Genomic DNA, 20,138 nt, shown 5'->3' on the forward strand with positions numbered 1-20,138 from the left:
ACTTGAATCTACATTACCTGAGGATGATTCCATATCAAAATGACTAATTGTGGCTTTGTTGTTCTTGAGAAGAAGATTTTTAAAGAATTTTCCTATATATTCCTATGTAAAACTTTGATCCCCTATTGTGGCCCCACCCTACCCCCGGGGGTCATGATTTGAACAAACTTAAATCTACACTACCTGAGGATGATTTCATATCAATATGACTAATTGTGGCTTTGTTGTTCTTGAGAAGAAGATTTTTAAAGAATTTTCCTATGTATTCTTATGTAAAACTTTGATCCCCCATTGTGGCCCCACCCTATCCCCGGGGGTCATGATTTGAACAAACTTAAATCTACACTACCTGAGGATGATTTCATATCAATATGACTAATTGTGGCTTTGTTGTTCTTGAGAAGAAGATTTTTAAAGAATTTTCCTATATATTCCTATGTAAAACTTTGATCCCCTATTGTGGCCCCACCCTACCCCCGGGGGTCATGATTTGAACAAACTTGAATCTACACTACCTGAGGATGATTTCATATCAATATGACTAATTGTGGCTTTGTTGTTCTTGAGAAGAAGATTTTTAAAGAATTTCCTATATATTCCTATGTAAAACTTTGATCCCCTATTGTGGCCCCACCCTACCCCCGGGGGTCATGATTTGGACAAACTTGAATCTACACTACCTGAGGATGATTTCATATCAATATGACTAATTGTGGCTTTGTTGTTCTTGAGAAGAAGATTTTTAAAGAATTATCATATATATTCTTATGTAAAACTTTGATCCCCCATTGTGGCCCCACCCGACCCCCGGGGGTCATGATTTGAACAAACTTAAATCTACACTACCTGAGGATGATTTCATATCAATATGACTAATTGTGGCTTTGTTGTTCTTGAGAAGAAGATTTTTAAAGAATTTTCCTATGTATTCCTATGTAAAACTTTGATCCCCCATAGTGGCCCCACCCTACCCCTGGGGGTCATGATTTGAACAAACTTGAATCTACACTATGTAATGAAGGTTTCCCATAAGTTTCAACTTTTCTGGCCCAATGGTTCTTGAGAAGAAGATTTTTAAAAGAAGACACCAAATTTTCACTTATTCTTAATTATCTCCCCTTGGAAGAGGGCATGGCCCTTCATTTGAACAAACTTGAACCCCCTTCACCCAAGGATGCTTTGTGGCAAGTTTGGTTGAAAATGGCCCAGTGGTTCTGGAGAAGAAGTCGAAAATGTGAAAAGTTTACAGACGGACGGACGGACGGACAGACGGACTACGGACAAAATGTGATCAGAAAAGCTCACTTGAGCTTTCAGCTCAGGTGAGCTAAAAACTCTGGGGCTCCATTATATAGCAATTAAAACAATTTAATTATTCTAATTAGCTTCATTATATATGTTTCAAGAGAAATATATATAATTGCCTGTGTCATTAACTGTGATGCATTATGTGTAAAATTCAACTAAGTGTTTTCTGACAAAAAACAAATTGATTTTTTTTTATTTATTCAATAAAACTGTAAAATAACACAATATATACTGGGAAATCTAAAAGCCATATCGATACATATTCAGCTAGAAATCAGAATTTACTCTTATCACAAGAGTACATGTGTCTATACATCTTTCATCTCATGAAATGATCATACAACCAGCAAAATATTGAATTTCCTGACTATATAACATCTCAAGATGCCAGAGCATTTAACGTTTTGTATATACATGTGTATATTGCATATTGTACTCAAATAATGAAGTTAACTCACAATACCCTTTCATGAAATACATGTATTTGGTGTGCCTTGAAGTCAACATCCTAGCCTTTTAGGCAATGTACTCTGGCTTTCCTCCTACATTACATGTAGATTATCATTACAGTGCATTTCATATATGCATTGTCAGATTAATTTCATGATTCATGACTATTAAATAATTCTATTCCTTTTCATGCCAATTCTGGAACTCTTATTCAACTTATATTATGCATAATTGTTTTCATCAATACTGTATTTTGGTAGTTTCTACATATATGTATAAATATAGCACTTGTTATTTAACTTTCTGTTCCTATTTATTTCTTTGAAAAAGAAATTTCTCTTGAAAATAATAAAAAAAAATATATACACAACTTTTGATGCATGTACATAACAGAAAATTCATAAACCAAGCATCTCAAAAGCACAAATTTGATTTTTATAAATTAATTTCTGAATACAGAGCTATCATAAGTCAAATTTTTCTCTTTATTTTTGCTTATAAAATGTTTGTTCATAAATGTAATATAACTACTTGTAAATGTACTCACATGCACATTAAGCTAAATGTTTTCATGAAACATCATAAAATATGATATTGATATATTTTTTTTAATCCAAAAACATCACAGTTTAATTCAAAAGCAAGAAAAATGATGTCAAAGATATATCAAATATATTAAATCTTCTAAATAGATCAATGGAAAAAGATTGATTCTGAATTGAAGATTATCACAACACAGAAGACGGAGTGGAGATTATTCCAGAGGTATTCTTGTCATGTTCAAAAGTACAATGTACTTTCCCTCAATCTATGAAATGTGCATAGTGATTGTTCGCTGTTCCAGTATGATGTCCTTGTAATTTTATCTAATACTGTTCTGAATGGCGAAATGCAATATAATGCCCTCAAAAAGTTTTAAAAATCTCACAACTGACATTTGCATAATCTTTCAAATAATACTATGAAATTACACAAGTATTAAGAAATGTCCTTTAAATTTTCTTGCTATAAAATATGCAAATGTTAATAGAAAAGGCACCTGTTAATACTACATGTTCATAAAATTTCATATTCAACCCCAACAATTGCAGTGTGAGTATAAATAAAGCAATAGGTTAAGGAAGTGAAGACAGTTGGTGGAACACTGTTCTTCAAGCACTAATAAATGGCAGCACAAGATTTCCTTGGAATATCAGTTTGTTGTTTTGTATATGCAGTCTGTGTAATCACCACTTCTCATTCAAACTCCACAATAACATCACCTTCATCCACTGTTTGTCCTTGTTGATAATTGACTTTCTTGACCTAAAAATTAATTACCAACAACTTTTTAAAATTTTCATCCTCCTTATATAAACTGATTTTACAGTCATTCATTATTAAAAAACTTTTTGAAAGAAAATATTTATAGATTATAGATATATGGAAATTCTAGTTTTAATTCATTGCATGGAAAATGACTCACTTTGGCTACCCTAGCTGAGATACTCACTTTCAATACCTGAGCTGATACTCACTTAACCTACATGTACACAAGGTGATACTCACTTTAGCTTCCAAAGCTGATACTCACTTTAGCTGATACTCGCTTTGGCTACCTGAGCTGATACTCACTTAAGCTACATGTACACAAGGTGATACTCACTTTAGCTTCCCAAGCGGATACTTACTTTAGCTAACCAAGCTGATACTCACTATAGCTACCAGAGCTGATACTTCATTTAGATACCTGAGCTGATACTCACTTTAGCTACCTGAGCTGATATTCACTTTAGCTACCCCATCTGATACCAAAGTTGAAACTCCCTTAAGCAACCAGAGCTGATACTCACTTCACCTACCTGCAGTGATACTTCATTTAGCAACCCGAGCTGATACTCACTTTAGCTACCTGAGCTAATACTCACTTTAGCTACTTGAGCTGATACTCACTTTAGCTACCTGAGCTAATACTCACTTTAGCTACCTGAGCTGATACTCACTTTAGCTACCTGAGCTAATACTTACTTTAACTAGCTGAGCTAATACTCACTTTAGCTAGCTAAGCTAATACTCACTTTAGCTACCCGAGCTGATGTCAGACTGTTCTGCATCTTCATGGCTTCCAGAATACAAACCTCCTGACCCTCAGCCACCTGCAACAAAATATCTAAATCTTGTAAACTCTATTTTTTAAAGAATATACATGTATTTACAAACTGCATTTAGTGTAGGTGGAAAGGTACCAAATGTATTTTTTTCAATCTCTCTCAACCTTCCCCCCCCCCCCCCCCAAAAAAAATAAAAAATTGGCAGTGTCAACCCAATTAAGTCATTGAAGCATAGAATTATTGAATGAAAACTCTCCTAATAATTTTTTATCTATCTTTCCTCTGCAATCAAATTCAAAGATACAATTTTTTACATTATTCAGTAAACATTTTTCAAGTTGAGAATCTAACGTACCATATCCCCTGGCTTAACAGCTACAGATTTTAGGACCCCTGGCATGGGGGCGAGGATTAATGAGGACATGTCTACTTCCTGTTTGACAGGCATCAGTTTAGACATCTGACTAGCAAACTCCTCCAGGACCTTCAGCTGGTACTGTAACACAAATATCAACATCTTAGCAATACACGCAGTCTTTCTGCTTTTAAGAATTTGCTTTGTTCTGAATTTTAACTACAATGATACTTCTTTTTTTTTTTAATAACTCAGTGAGTTTTAACTTCTGCATTTTTATTTTGGTAGCTCTTGTGGTGTGACAAAATTATTAAATTTACACTGTTGCAAAAATAACTACAATTACATAGTACATGTATGTATTTTAAATAAAGATGTGATATACAAAACAAAATTTCATATGATGCAAGAATAGATTTTGTTCAGGAAATGCATAAAAAGCCAAAACAGAAATAGCATTTTTTTTTTTACAGTTTTTCTTTAGTAGTTCCTTTTTTCTATACATACCACTGTTCCAAAAAATCTAAGTCTGTAGAGTCCTGCTCCAATTCTCTTTGACAACTGCAATTAAAATTTCGAACAGGAGACCTTAAGTACAAATAAAATAAAAATGAAAATTGAATATTTATTCTTCTATCACTCTCTGGAATTTTATTTGCCTCATAACATTCTGATAATTTAATTAAGTAGCCTCTGTAATCTAAAATTCCTCACCTGGAAAAGTTTCCTTTCTCCGTTGATAGCCATATTAATGAGGGGTGATGAGACATCAATATCAAATGGAATAGTCATTGTTTTATCTTGGGACACAACCTTAATTACATAAATACAAAGTTTAGTAAAACACAGTCATACATGTAGTTTTACAATGAATTCACACTTATAGCAAAGTTCCCTGTAGTTTTAAAAACACACTATGAACATACCAGATACAATGAATTAAGTTATAACAAATCGAAATTGTTTGTCCCTAGCAGTTCGCTTTAGGCATGTATTACTGCATTTACCACAAAAACACTGCCACAAAATCATTTTTCAATTAAAACTGGCCAAATCAAGTTAGCTTTACAAAAGCCAACTTTTGACAAATGAATACATCCTTCTCTGACAAAAGTATCCCTAAACATAATTATAATTATCATCAAAATACTCACAGTGACTTCATTTCCTGCCAGACTAACTTGTAATGGATAACTCTCCTCATTCAATAAAACATTCAGAGACCAGCTACTGGGGGTAGTTTTGGCAAGAGGGATTCTGGAAATGTGACATGACAAGGATTTTACATAAACGTGTAGCTTGGAGGTCAAATGCCATAGCAGGAATCAAAATTATCAGAATCATCAACCTTGATCAGCCACTTAAAGAACTGCAAGTACATATACTGTGTGAAAGATAGTCTAGCAACATGCATTGCAATGATTGATAATTTTCCTCCAAATCTTATGTGGTAAGCTTATGATTCAACAAAATGCTCTTTTAAAAAATATTTTTGTCTAACTTGAGAGTTTATGATTGAGGCTTATGGATCAGGAAGAACAGTGAATGCAAAGATGAGAGTATAGTAACTTATCCGGGTGCAAATCCAGGAATTTTTTCCGGGGGGGGGGGGGGGGGGGGGGGGGGGAGGTCATCCTCAGTCAAAAAATTTCCAACCCAGAAATTTCATGACAAGCAAAAAAAAAAAAAAAAAACCCATTTCCCAAACATAAAAAAAAAAACATTTTGTGGTGGTGGTGGTCCAAAGTCATTTTTTATTTGCTTCAGTAAATACTTTTAACTTTCAAATAACTCTGCAAATTCCAAGGGGGGAGGGGGGGGGGATCCAGACCCCCGAACCCCATACATGTGATAAGTCAAAGACCACAAAACTGTACAGGAGCCATAAAAAACTGGAATTTGGGTGAAAAAACTGTACACTGCTTATCAAAAAACGGTACAAAAAATGGTATAAAATATCGCTTAAATTCTTCTGATAAGGCACCTTATTTCTAAACCAACAAATATATATTGTTGCAAATGTCTTATTTTAAAAGTTGTAATGGAGATTTGAATGCTTTAAAATTTCATTATTGTGTTTTATAATCACAATGTTCTTATGAATCAACTATAAATTAAGCTAGTTTAGATGATAGTTTGTTTGCCAGCTTTATGTAGTATTAACGTGAGAGTCAAGGTCTCCAATTTACATCTTGTTCATATAACTGATATATACATCAGCAATGCTAAATAACAGCAGCAAATACAATCATACATAAATTTCAGCACATAAAAACTTAAAACTATATCCTTTATTTCAGTGTAATCATGGTAATAAACATCGTATATTTTATACCTATGAAGATCTGGGTCAGATTCATGTATATTAAGTCATGTATATCAACTTTAGAAGTTGGCTTATTTTTTTTTTTTCAATCAAGTTACGAAACATTAACAGTTGTAATTAAGTACCCCTTTAAAAATAAAGCTACCTAAAGGGGTATCTTGATACGGATTTATAGCAAGATAATTATCCCAACTGGCAGTTCACACCTTCACACGCGATGGTTTGTGTACACTACACAATTATCAGAAGGTCAAGTGTCAAACACAGGTGACATTTTCCAGTGTCTCGCAAGCGAGAATGAGAGGAAAATGGTGGCATTTAGCGAGAAATTCAAAATACTGTACAAATTTTCATATTCCGTGAATTTCGGTGTCCCGCCGGTACACCATGAATGGCCTCAAAAAACAGTACATTTTGCGTACCGCTGGTACATATCACATGTATGCCCCCGAACCCCCTCCTCTAGATCCGCACATTTTATCTTGAATCAGTACCTGTTCTGATTTTTAAAACTCCTTGAAACAAGTTTATCTTTGATGTACATTACTGCTGCCATAGCAACCAGTTCAATGCTCTCAGTTGGAGACAAAGTTCTACCTGCACAGAAAAAAATAAAACGCATTTAATTTTTTTTTTCAAATATTGTATGTTAGATTTACCACATACTTTTTCAAGTACATGTACATTTCAGTGGTATGTCCTTGTTCCAAGTATCATTTTAACACACTTTCTTGAACATAATAAAGCTTTTGACCACTGATACACAAAATAAATGTATAGTATATCTGGAAGATATAAATGGGAGACCTCATGTTGTAAAGTCCTTGATGTCTAAAAAGTAATTCGATGTTTGCTCACCTTTAAAGCCATCTGGATACACAGTAGGCAGGTAGCTAGTGCTGATATCACCAGCCACAAACCTCTTCTCTGTTACTATGTCTCTCAACAGAGGAATATTGTGAGTCACACCTACAAAAATACAAAAAGCAAGAAAATCAGTCATGTAGGAAAAGATGCAAGAATAGAATGTGGAGTTTAAAATGAAGCACAATTCATTAACAACCTCTACCAGGTGGTTGAGATTAAACTGCAAATCTGTATTTAATACATGTAATGGGATAAGAACACCCTTGACCCTATGCTTCCCTTCTCTTTGACTGAAGAAACACAAGAAAAAGTAATGGCACAGACAACATTTAGTATTCTATAACATTTTAAAATGACATATCCTTATAGCCAGTCATAATAGCCAATGGCTCAATGCTTGTAAGGTTTTATATGCATCTACATATTTTGTAATCTTAGTGTTGGGGAATTTTCACTACATATACCATTAGTTTCAAAAACCTTTGTCACACAAATACGTACATCTACCATGAAAATTCATTCTCTAGTTTGAACCCTGTATATTCAGAGCTGTAACTCAGTTATCCAAAATATTTTGGAAGGTTATCCATTAAAATTTTTTTCAGAAAGTGAGCTACAGATATTGTTAGTCTTATTTGAATTCACAACACCAGTCTAAAGTAACTTGGTCATCTATGACAAAGCACATCAAATGTCTTGGCAAAAAACACAACGTTTGGCAATATATATATAGCATGCTATATCTGTCAACCACTTGATATGCAATTCATTTTAAGGGAATGTTTAGATAATGTAGACTATACCCTTGATGACATATGAGTCCAAGGCCTTGACCATTACATCCAGGGCTTCCTGTCTGTTGCTTCCATACGTCACAAGCTGCAGATTTAATTTAGAATTCATGAATTTCACACAGTTAACTTTTTCTCTGAAAATCTCAGCCATTTAAGTTAAATGAAATATCCTTCAAGATCAAAAATCATTAATCTTGTTCTATAATCAGAACTTTTACCTTGCAAATCATTGGGTCATAGTAAACACTGATTTCGCTGCCCTCCTTAATACCACTATCACATCGAACCTATAGCAAGGAAAGCAGTTTAAAACAGTAAACAAAAATTCAAGTGGTAATATCATTTTTAATATTCAAGTCTGGTTATCATGCATTGAAAATCAACTCATTCATTTCCATGTAAACCTACACACTTTATGGGCAGTCTCATTATCTTCAACATAAAACTTTTTGCATTATTGTTTATCAATCAACTTGTATTTATCCTTTCAATTACATGTACATGTACCGTATTTGGCCGAATATAATACGCATTGGTGTAAAATACGCACCCCCCTTTTTGAGCCTGAATCTGGGGGAAAAAACGCAGTTCGGTTGTATTATACGCAGCAGAAAATTTTACCAAGCGGTGTTCCGAACTTTTGAAAATCGCGGTAATTTGCTATGAAAATCGGCGCGGAGATTAAGTGCCGAAAATTTACCGAACACGATATTTTATTCAAATGCGTTTTTATTTCTTAATCTTGACTTTCCATATCGCGGCAATCTGGAGGAAATTATTTATTTTAACAAAGCACGAGATAATGTTGCATTAAAGTATTAAAAGAGTTAATTATTAATTTTTTTTTTTTTTTAGCATACGGTGATATTGAAATTATACATCGCCGTATTCTAACTATTCTTTGTGGATATAATTTTATTTTGACAAAGCATGAGATATTGTTGCAAGTTTAACAGTTGTCTTATATATTTTTAGTTTAAGGTAATCATGTTGAAAATTATGTAAATTTAACAGGGCAAGCGATATTGCAACATCAAAGTATTCATAGACTACGATTTTCTTCTTTTGAACTTGAAAATTAATTAATGAAATAAATAGCTGATGTTATAAAAAATCCAAATTTAACAAGCGTGTAAAGTGTAGTTATCAACACACCTCCAAAGCTGTGAAAAATGATGTACAAAAGTGGGATATATGTCTTCATACATCGAGGTAATCTTCGTGGATATCTTATTTTCTACAGAGCACGAGTAAATGATAACACTTAAGTTTCAACATACTTCATATTTCCTTTTTTAACTCTCAATCATTTTAACACGAGGCCGATATAAGATAAAGTAAAATTACATTTAACAAGCGTTTAACTGTTTAATGTGTTGTAATCAACACAGGCTTATATATACGAAAGATCATAAACCAACCCCCGATTTTTAACAAAGAAAATAATCAAAGCCATTAATAAGGGCAGTAAATAATCAGTGCTCTAACTGTAAAAACAATGCTTTGGAGTCGGTAAACAATTTAATTGCCTGGAGGGGTGTTGAGGGGTAATTATCAAGTGACAAGTGCACGTGTTCATACATGTAACATTGGCTTCCATTCATTGGGACGTATAGAGGGGTGTTTATGTTAAAATGAATTTTCACTGAGTTATTTAAAACCTAAAATAAATTTTATTTTATTGTATTTCATTAAAAAAATGACTTATTACTTTTTTGACTGAGTGTCTGACTGATTAGGTACATGTGTACTATGATTACGGAAGCACGTGGCAAAGGAATGTGTGAATATCTATAAATAACATCGTTAATGGCGGCCTACACGGAGACGATGAACATGCAGCTCAAATTAATTTTAACTTGCTTTTAAATTTAATTTAACTATCAAAAGGTTATAAATATAACATTTTTAACAAGCCTACATACCAACAATAACTTTCCGAAGTTTTAAATACAGCGATAAACAGCAAGAAATTGCACAAGTCTCAAGGTAATACTACGGTATGTGCGTATGATAGCCGTGTTTCACATGAGAGAAAAACCTATCAAAATCCCATTGTGGTGTAAAATACGCACCCCTTTCTCACAGAAAATAATTTTGGGAAAAAAGTGCGTATTATATTCAGCCAAATACGGTATGTAAAACAGATAAATTTAAATTTGATTGTACAACAAAGCACATATACTACTCTCTATTTCTTTAAAAGGTATAATACCAAATTACCAACCTGATCAATATGAGAAGGTTCAATGTATTTATCCAGTCTACCAATGGAGGGCATACCAAAACTTTTGTAGGGATCCTAGATAAGAATAAGATATCAGTATTTAAGTGCTTCTAACATTTCCAATATCAATTCAATAGAACAATCTTTATGAATTTCTCTCTTCATACCTACAAAGGTGTTGTGATATTTTCTATAGAATACAACCAATGAGATCTTTTAATGATTAATAACCATGTAGTGGTGGATGGACACTGTAAACATACTTATTTTAAGATATTCTAGCACCTTCCACATTGCTTCTTGTCTGCTAATTCATCTACATGCTAATATGATTTAAACATAATGAATACATATAGAAACTTTGCTCCAAATATGCCAATTTAAGATTATGCAGATCAGCTGATGAGGAAGATTAGCATTTATAATTTTTAGTGTGCTATTTTATGTATGTTTACAGTATGTTCTAAAACATTTATTTCATGGATTTTCATAAAAATCATAGGGTCTAAAGATTTTATCAAGTAAGCTGGAATAGAATTAAGAATAAGCTCTTTAAATATTACTTTTTAATATGAACACAAAAGTTATTTGTATTAAACCAGAGGTACCTCTGCATACACTCTACACTCGAACGCCCAGCCATCTATAGGAATATCAGACTGGGAATAGAGCAGCTTATGACCTGAAATACAAAGAATTCTTCAAATTTATATCTGCAACAGCATACACATTTATCATGAAATGAGATGATCAACCTCTGTCCTCGATATCATGGCAAAATCGTTATACCAGTATACATGTGTGCATTTATAGCTTTAAGTGGATGAATGGGATATCTCCTTCATTCAACTTTCACAAAAAGCTAATGATTTAAGACTAAACACACAGTCAAATTTTGTTATTCCAAACATACAAGACTGTCAAAACCTTTAAAATAATCAAGACAGATATTGAGGTAGAAACTTCGACAATAATGAGGTTCTAAGGACTGCCACCTCATATTGACATACACCTGATTTTTTAACCTGTTCAAGATAGGGAAGTTGAACTGTACGCTTGGGAAACAAAATGCACACCTACAAGCTAAAAAATGAATACTCTGATACTACATCAATTTATGTTATACAAACCTTTGGCGGAGCGAATCATTTGGTGAACGATATCAATCCCCGTGATACACTCTGTTATAGGATGTTCCACTTGAAGACGTGTGTTCATTTCCAGGAAATAAAAATTCTTCTGTGAATCCACAAGAAACTCCACAGTACCTTTAATATACAGTATTCATACTTTTATAAAATTTAAAACTCAATTTTTAATTTTTAGGGAAGGAATGACATTTTAATGTGAACTTATTTCAAGAATTTTTTATTAGAGAACAGTCTTATTTTTTGTTTTATCTTGCAATTTAACTGCTTGAATTCATTGATGTTTTCTCTCAACAAAGGAATTAAAAAAGTTTCAGTATCTAGCACATATACAGTGTACTTGTTTATCCAGAAAATCTAGTATAGAAATCCAGATCTCTTAACTGTAGATTTAACTTTAAAAAATTATTTTCTGTGTTATGTACTGGAGGTACATTGTATGAGCTGACAACTACATGCAGTAACACTAACATACCAGCTGAGGAATACTTGACTTGCTTGGCAAGGGCTGTGGCCTGCTCCCCCATTCTCCTTCTCATGTCAGGGTCTACAAAGGTGCTGCAGAAGAAATTTGTTTAGATGGATAGATAATCACCAAAAGATTCATCCAGAAACAAGGGAATAAAAACCACAAATTTGTAGATTCTGATAATTCTAAATGGTGGCATACTTCAAGAAATACATGTATAACATGTATTTTAACATATTGCTGAATTTACAAAAATAATGGATACAATGCTACAAAGTTTTATCACTCTTAGATATTTAAATTTCTGGCTATCTTTATGAAAGCCAAGTTGAAAATATGTAAACTGCATTTTTTTTTTTTTAACATGTTATCGTGTAGGTTTAATATATGAAGTTACCCACCTTGGAGCCTCTTCAATCACCTTCTGGTTTCTTCTCTGAATTGAGCATTCTCTTTCATTTAACCAAAGTGCATTTCCATGCTTATCACACAGAACCTAAAACAAAAATGTTTGAGTATCTATATATATAATTAAGATTTTAAGTAATACGGTACTAATATTAATGGTTTTAGCTCAAAATCATATTATTTCCAACATTTAATGTAAAGGTACATTGTATGTAAAATTGTTAACATATTTTTTGAAATCCCATACATTCTCCAATAAGTAATTACTGAAAAATCATGTATTTTCGTGTAGTCCAATTTTTGTGGTTTGAGGAAAATATATTGGTGTGTGGGGATTTGATTTTATGGTTGAAAAAGAAACATGATACTGTGGTATGAAATTTTAACATTTCTTCGGGGACACTAATTCATGGGTTTTCACATTCCATACAAACATCGAAAATTAAAGCCCCAAGAAAATTAGTAATCTCAAAGTACACTAGAATGCAAGACCAGCAGACATTTAATACATTCTGTGATTTCATCTTTTTTCTTTGAACTCCATTTTTTGTTGTTTTCAATTTTGAACCAGACTACAAAATTTTTCATGGTTGAGCCAGACCATGAGATAAGATGATCAGATAACTACAAATTATACTAATAGAAAGGAACTATGTAGCGCTCCCCATGAATTTACATTTCAATGAAATTATTTTTTTTGGGGGGGGGGGGGTCGAAAACCTTTTAATTTGATCCAACACAAAAACTACTGAAACCACAGTATTAAACTTTTTAAACCATTTTTAAATGGATTATTAAAGTACTATCTTGTGCCATACCTGCATTTCAATATGTCTTGGATTGTCAATGTACTTTTCAATCAACATCCTGTCATCTCCAAAGCTAGAGGCTGCCTCTTGTTTGGACAAGCGATAGGCATTTCTGTCGATCATTTTGTAAATAGTTCTTGTTTAACATCAAAATTCAAAAGTTCATACACTATGAGATTAAAGAGAACTATGAATAAATAATATTCTGTAAATCTTCCCTTGAATTTTATTTTAATCTCTTCTAGCTAAAAATTCAAATTACTGAAGCAGGTGTGTTTATGTGAAAGGTATACTTTCTACATGTACAAGTATATGTATCTTAATTTATACATAAAGACATCTCTTCTAGTCAATTTATTTCACTGCTGTATTTTTAATCAAGCACTTTAAAAACTTCAGTCACCCACTAACACTGAAAAAAATATTCAATTTTTCATGCATGTGTCATAGTGTGTTATTTTGTGTAAAGATATTTTTGTAACTATTTAGAATTTGACTTTAAAGTTTAATTGATATTTAGGATTTGACTTTGAAAATTAATTAATTATACTCATATGGGTGGTGCCCCGTACCTCGGTGACACACGTATAACTAAATTATTAAATGCATAAATCCTTGCATAAAATTCATGTACTACTGTATTTTAAATCTTTGATCTAAAAGAAGTGAATAGAGACCTTGCTTCTTTGTCATTCCAAGCTATCCTCATTCCCTTTCCACCACCACCAGCTGAGGCTTTAATCATTACAGGGTACCCTACAACACAGACACTGGGTTAGTCCTCTTTTTACTTTTAAGATTACTCAAATTGTTGAAGTTATTTTTCAAAGTTCATTTCTTTGTAATATTTTTCTGAGGTTTCCATCTATGTATGTCAAGATATTCCCATTGTCAATTAAATAAAGCACTGGTTAGTAGTTGGAGGTACAGTGTTGTAGCTCTACTTAGTTCATTGAATACTATTTTCCTTTTTTCACAACTCTATATGAAAGCGGGAGTTCTAAGGAACATGTGTCTCTTGCAAGGATAATGAAGTTTTGACCACTTTTTGTGCGAAAAGTCAGAGTTCAAGAATAAGTGATCGTGCCCTTGGATTATTAACTTCCCTGAACTTTTATAAAGTGTCAGAGAGGTGTAAGTAGAGTGACCATTTGTTTAAAAGTCTGACAACACTCAGACAAGGAAGGCAGACTAAATGATCAGCATATGCCTATCATGCTCTACATGAGACATAAAGTATCTTAATCAACTGCATAACACAAGTACAAACCAATTTCATTGGCCAGCTTGACACAATGATCTCCATCTTCCACCACTCCATCATGGCCGGGGATCATGTTGACCTTGGCTTTGCTGGCAATTCTTTTACTTTCAATCTTGTCTCCCATGGCTTTAATAGAGGGACTGCTGGGACCAATGAATTCTACTCCTATCTCTGCCTATAGACACATTAACAAATGAAAATTAAAAAAAAAATTATATGTGTTTATTTCCTTTTCATAATATTTTCTGAGATTACAAACTTTAATGCCGAATAAGCATTTCAGGCATTAATGGAAAAGGAATTTATAAGATTTACCAATTTTGCTGCAAACACTGTATTTTCTGAGAGGAATCCATATCCAGGATGCACCTGAAAAAAAAATTAAAAAGTTTAGACTTTAATTTGGAGAAGGGGGTGAATGATAGAGTACTCTGTGGTAAGGGTGAGTGAGCAATGATTTCCTGTAGAAGTTTTTAAAAAAAAGGCTACTTACAGCTTGAGCCCCTGTATCCTTGACGGCACGAAGAATGGCATCCATGTTGAGATAACTCTGACTGGTGGGAGGCGGGCCCACACAAATGGCCTCATCAGCCAATCGTGTGTGAAGCTAGAATGGAATGCAAATGACATTGTCTGTAATTGACTCATGGCAATAAATGTGACATCTCACTTCTTAAGTACAAACAAAATCCATAAACCGTAGATCATTAAATTTTCGCGACACCTTATTTTCATGAGATTTTTGTTAAATTGGTATTTATAAGCAAAACAAAATATTCATGAATGATCGTTTTTGCATTATATAATCTTTATAAGAAGAATTATATGCGAGAATGAATTTTTCCTGAGCAGACAGTCTTATGTATTTATGCGAAAATAAAGTTCTCGTGAATAAAAAGTGAATTACAGTATATACCTGAAAATCTACTTCTGTTTTGATTGAAGAATTAATTCGTTTAATTCATGTAGATAATTTCTCTGAGAATTTCATTCTGAGCAAGATATTTTGATTCATTTTAAACACTATACATGAATTAAAATGACAGTCATTATTCATTTTTTTTTTCACTATAAACAACCACCTATGGTTAAAAATTGAAGTTTTATAAAAATTAAAGCATCATTTACATGTTAAAACTTACTGACAATGAATCAGCCTCACTATGAACTGCTACCGTTTTGATTCCTAGCCTCTTACATGTATGAATCACACGACAGGCTATTTCTCCGCGGTTAGCGATGAGTATTTTCTCAAAAACCTTCAAATATCAAGAGATACCAGTAGATAAAATTTAATGAAATTCTTTCGAAAAGTGATATATTGAAAAAAAGTGTATTTTTACAAAAGCAGAAACTTCATATAGATATATATAATTTTCATATATATGAGATTTTCAAAATATATCAACTTGATTCTATTCCTCGTATCTTCAACTTTCCATTTTATTTCATTGTTATAGAATACCAGTACTTATAAATAACAATGTAATATGATTTTTCAGATTAGAAATGATTGGTGAAGTATGTTAATGCACTGTTATACAAAAGCTCATTTGACAGATCATAGTAAGCAGGCAGGCAGTTTTAACTCAAAGACCAATAGCTTTTGCCATTAATATATATCAAAATTTGACTCCATGACAGAAGGTATGAGAAATACCATACAAAGGTACTTGTTCAATCTGCTTAACAGCTATGCACTCTTCTGTCACAAACCTGAAATGCTAATGCAGTTGAATTTTGGTGTCTCGAACACTGATATTTCAGATACCATGGATACACATCTGAAGTGATTTGGAGGTCTCAACCAATTATTCTTTAAGTATTTTATCCTAGATATTTCAAATCCTCAGATATCTTTCAGTTTTTTTTCCTGTTCCCATCAAGTTCAAGATAACGAGATTCGACTATATACTTGCTTAACCTCTCCATGCCCCAATGGAAGCATGGGGCCACTGAAATGCTAATACTTACTTAACCTCTCAATGCCCCAATGAAAGCATGGGGCCACTGAAAAGCTAATACTTACTTAACCTCTCCATGCCCCAAGGGCATGGGGCCACTGAAATGCTAATACTTGCTTATTTAACTTCTCCATGCCCCAAGGGAAGAAATGCTAATACTTACATGTACTTAACCTCCCCATGCCCCAAGGGAAGCATGACGCCATGAAATGCTTTACTTACTTAACCTCTCCATGCCCCAAGAGAAGCAAGAGACCATGAAATGCTAATACTTAATTAACCTCTCCATGCCCCAAGGGAAGCATGGGGCCACTGAAATGCTAATACTTACACGTACTTAACCTCCCTATGCCCCAAGGGAAGCATGAGGCCATGAAATGCTAATACTTAACCACTCCATGCCCCCTGTTAAGCATAAGGTCACTGAAATGCTAATAACTACTTACAGTCTTGCATCTCATCATGAAATATTGCAGCATTCATCCCAGTTCTTACCTCTTCTCCTTCATTATACTTGTCATTCCAGTAGAGGTTTTTCTGCTTCGGTGCAGTGGTATAAATACTTCTCTTACATTCTGCAGGCTTCAATAAAAATTAAAATCATAATACTGAATTTGGAGTACCTAGCAATGACAATATAGTATCTGCATTACAAATATAAAGATGAATAAGCTATAACCATAGAGTTTAAGGTTTTAATTTTGCTCTTAAACTTTTTTCTAAAATATTGCTTTGGCACATCTTGTCCAATTAACAGCCTCTGATGAATTAAGTAAAGAGCTGTGAACTGTTCAGCAATGTGTATATACCTTGTACAATTGTCAACCCTCCTTCAGCAGATTCAGACTGTATTCAACAATGTGTATATATACCTTGTAATGTATACATATTGTTGAACACAGCCAATCATGAGACTGCAGGGATTTATCTAGATATTTTGTTTTAACTACCCTTTTCACATAAAGGAGGAAAAATCTCGACTTGCTGATATATTAACGGGGTAGAAGAATAAAGTTGAAAATAAAAATATGACGATATTTAGTCATATTGACAAAAATGATGAAAAAACATAGTTACATGTACCATGATAAGTAAACATGATGATTATCCATCATTTTTCAGAATGACTGATTTCAGTCTTACCCCTAACTTTATCCGATTGGGAACAATTGCCCAAATGGGATATAAATTTACAGTGCCAAAAAATGAAAATTTTTATTTTGGCTATAAATATCATAAATCCGCATCAAAATTCTTTAAAAGGAATAACTTTTGGCAAGCAAGTTTTTCTGCAACCCTAGGGGTTGTTAGATTGATCCCCAAGAAGTTTACGAACTTCCGAGGAATCAATCCCAAAGTTATTCCTTTATAAGTATCTTGATGCGGATTTATGACATTTATAGCCAAGATAAAAATTTTCATTTTTTGCATTGTAAATTTATATCCCATTTGGGATATTATATTCCAAACGGGCTATTATATCCCATTTGGGTGATTGGTCCCAACCTGTTTATGTTAAACATGAAGATAATATAATTTTAAAGTCATTTAAATATCACAATTTATTGCACCACTTTTGACTTAAAAATTTGAACAATTATATTAAAGATTTTAATTTAAAAAAAGGAAGTTGTCTTACACTGGACATATTTGGAATATTTTAGCCTGATAAGTTTTACATCATTATCTAACTTGTGTGTGTTTTTTACTTTGTTTCCAAATCATGCTTCTTCCGTTTCTTTCCTTATGTATTTATCATACAGTGTATGTGTAAGAGAGAACAGAGCAGATAAGATGCTCCTGTGCTACAGGGTCAAGGCAGATTTTCCTAGATAGAATGTTCTATCGTTAAAATGATAAATGTCCTACGGACCCGTTTGATGAGGGCCTGTCCCGAGAGACACAGTTAGATTATTCTAACTAAGATTTTCCATGTTTTCAGTCTGCTTTTATTTTTTTTTCCCTAGTATTTAACAAACAATTATGTCTGCAAAATTTCGCTAAGCATAATATTATGAGTAACATAAAAGAAATAGAATGCACAATAGGTCCTAATGAGCAAAACAATTCATGCGGTCGGATTGTGAACTTTCTACACAAGTTGAAGGACGTTGGCATAGTTCAATTTTAGGACACTTTGCATAAACAAAGCACGCAAAATAAAAATGCATGATCAGAAATGAAAATGATTAATCAGAAAATTCTGAAATATACACCTGACATGTTGATCTCACAGCCTGTACACCGCAAAGTCGGAACGATCTCCGAAGTCTTAAAACTGTCGTCGCCATGTTTAGTTTGCGGCTAGTTCACTTTAAAATCTAATCATCGGACAAAAACGGATAGATCTCTATACATGACGTTACCAATCCGATCAACGACCCTAAGTATAAAAGAAGATTAAGTTTTCTGTTCGATTTAGGAGAGACAAAAGAACTAACTTTATGCAAAATATTGGGATGAACTCAATAAAAATGTAATTAGGCCTAACGCTATAACTCAGTGATATTCCCCTTGGAGTGATTCGATATAACGAAGATTGATAACGTCATGTATAGAGATCTATCCGTTAGGTAGGATATTCCTCTAAAATTCAAACCAGAACTCGAAACAAAATTCTAGGGTACTGTCCTCAAGACCTTATAAAACTTTCTACAATGTTTGATTGTTCTATGTATCTAGAAATAATAACCTTTAAGGTCAAAAAGAATAATTAAGTTTAATTGGTAGCGGTTAGAATACCTGAACAAATACACGGATAAAAGGAAAAAAAACGTTTACAAGGAATTTCTTCGGATCACATTTATGACATTCATTTCCTTTAACATGATCAATCATTATGCTGTCATGCATTCTTCATCTTCATGTGGAATTTAGTAAAAATTTATTCAGCAATAATTAAAAGTGAAACATTCTTGGAATGTTTTGTTTTGCAAGATGTCGAACTTTCAAGATAGTCAATCCCCCTCCCCTCCGCGTTCTTTTCTTTTTTTTTCTTTTTTTAATTTTCTTTTTATTTTCGATGTATGGAGTTATGTTTCTTGCTGCAATATTACATGACACGACTATGTTGGTGTGCTATTTTCTAAAGCTTCCTGACATACATGTATAGCAAAGTTCATAAAAAAAGAGGGCGCCTTTGGTTGGGATAGGCAGGAATCTGGGCGCACTTGAAAAGTGAAATTTTTATTGAACTGTCACATGAAATTTTAGCATTCTTTTGATGTATCAGGTTCCTATGAAATAGGAAAGGGAAATATTTTACCAATAGAGTATAAATATGCAGTGCTTCATTGTTATGTTAAAATCCATATATTCGTTGTGAAGCAGTGATACATGAGTAGTGTGTGTTTCCAATCCAGAACTCTCAGGAATCGAGTTTTTGATTCGATCCTCGAATTGTCAGCGTTAATTTCTTTTCTTTTCTTTTTTTTTCATTCCAGCATTTTTTTTTCGCTTGTCAGTTTAATTTTATATTACTGATTTATTAAAATTTTAAAATAGATATATATATATATATATATATATATATATATATATATATATATATATATATATATATATATATATATATATATATATATATATATATATATATATATATATATATATATATTTTTTTTTTTTTGTTTAGTTGCATAGAGAGCGAAAGCAATTCT

General features: G+C 32.9%; 1 protein-coding gene across 1 annotated transcript; it reads right to left on the bottom strand.

Moving 5' to 3' along the window:
- Nucleotides 1–1,489: 1,489 nt before the first annotated feature.
- On the bottom strand, nt 1,490–18,798 carry LOC133202999 (propionyl-CoA carboxylase alpha chain, mitochondrial-like). The gene is made up of 23 exons (XM_061338850.1): nt 18,696–18,798; nt 16,975–17,061; nt 15,658–15,774; nt 15,009–15,122; nt 14,831–14,884; nt 14,522–14,690; nt 13,929–14,007; nt 13,261–13,363; nt 12,436–12,530; nt 12,041–12,123; nt 11,548–11,685; nt 11,026–11,099; nt 10,418–10,492; nt 8,409–8,477; nt 8,200–8,275; nt 7,388–7,498; nt 7,024–7,126; nt 5,358–5,460; nt 4,918–5,016; nt 4,711–4,764; nt 4,204–4,344; nt 3,816–3,893; nt 1,490–3,063 (listed from the first exon to the last, which is right to left on the bottom strand). Exons 1-23 carry the CDS (start codon nt 18,768–18,770, stop codon nt 2,995–2,997), a joined length of 2,166 nt encoding a protein of 721 aa, XP_061194834.1. The 5' UTR covers nt 18,771–18,798; the 3' UTR covers nt 1,490–2,994.
- Nucleotides 18,799–20,138: the final 1,340 nt, after the last annotated feature.

This window comes from Saccostrea echinata, unplaced genomic scaffold (genome assembly GCF_033153115.1).
Source record: "Saccostrea echinata isolate AGI-Se365-2 ecotype Australia unplaced genomic scaffold, CSIRO_AGI_Sech_v1 ptg000047l, whole genome shotgun sequence".
NCBI lineage: Eukaryota > Metazoa > Mollusca > Bivalvia > Ostreida > Ostreidae > Saccostrea > Saccostrea echinata.

Coding starts and splice junctions, on each gene's coding strand:
- LOC133202999 (XM_061338850.1), bottom strand. CDS start 18,770: ATGGCGACGACAGTTTTAAGACTTCGGAGATCGTTCCGACTTTGCGGT. Junction 15,123..15,657: donor GTGAGGCTGATTCATTGTCA/GTAAGTTTTAAC, acceptor ATTCCATTCTAG/CTTCACACACGATTGGCTGA. Junction 5,017..5,357: donor TGGCAGGAAATGAAGTCACT/GTGAGTATTTTG, acceptor TATGTAATTAAG/GTTGTGTCCCAAGATAAAAC.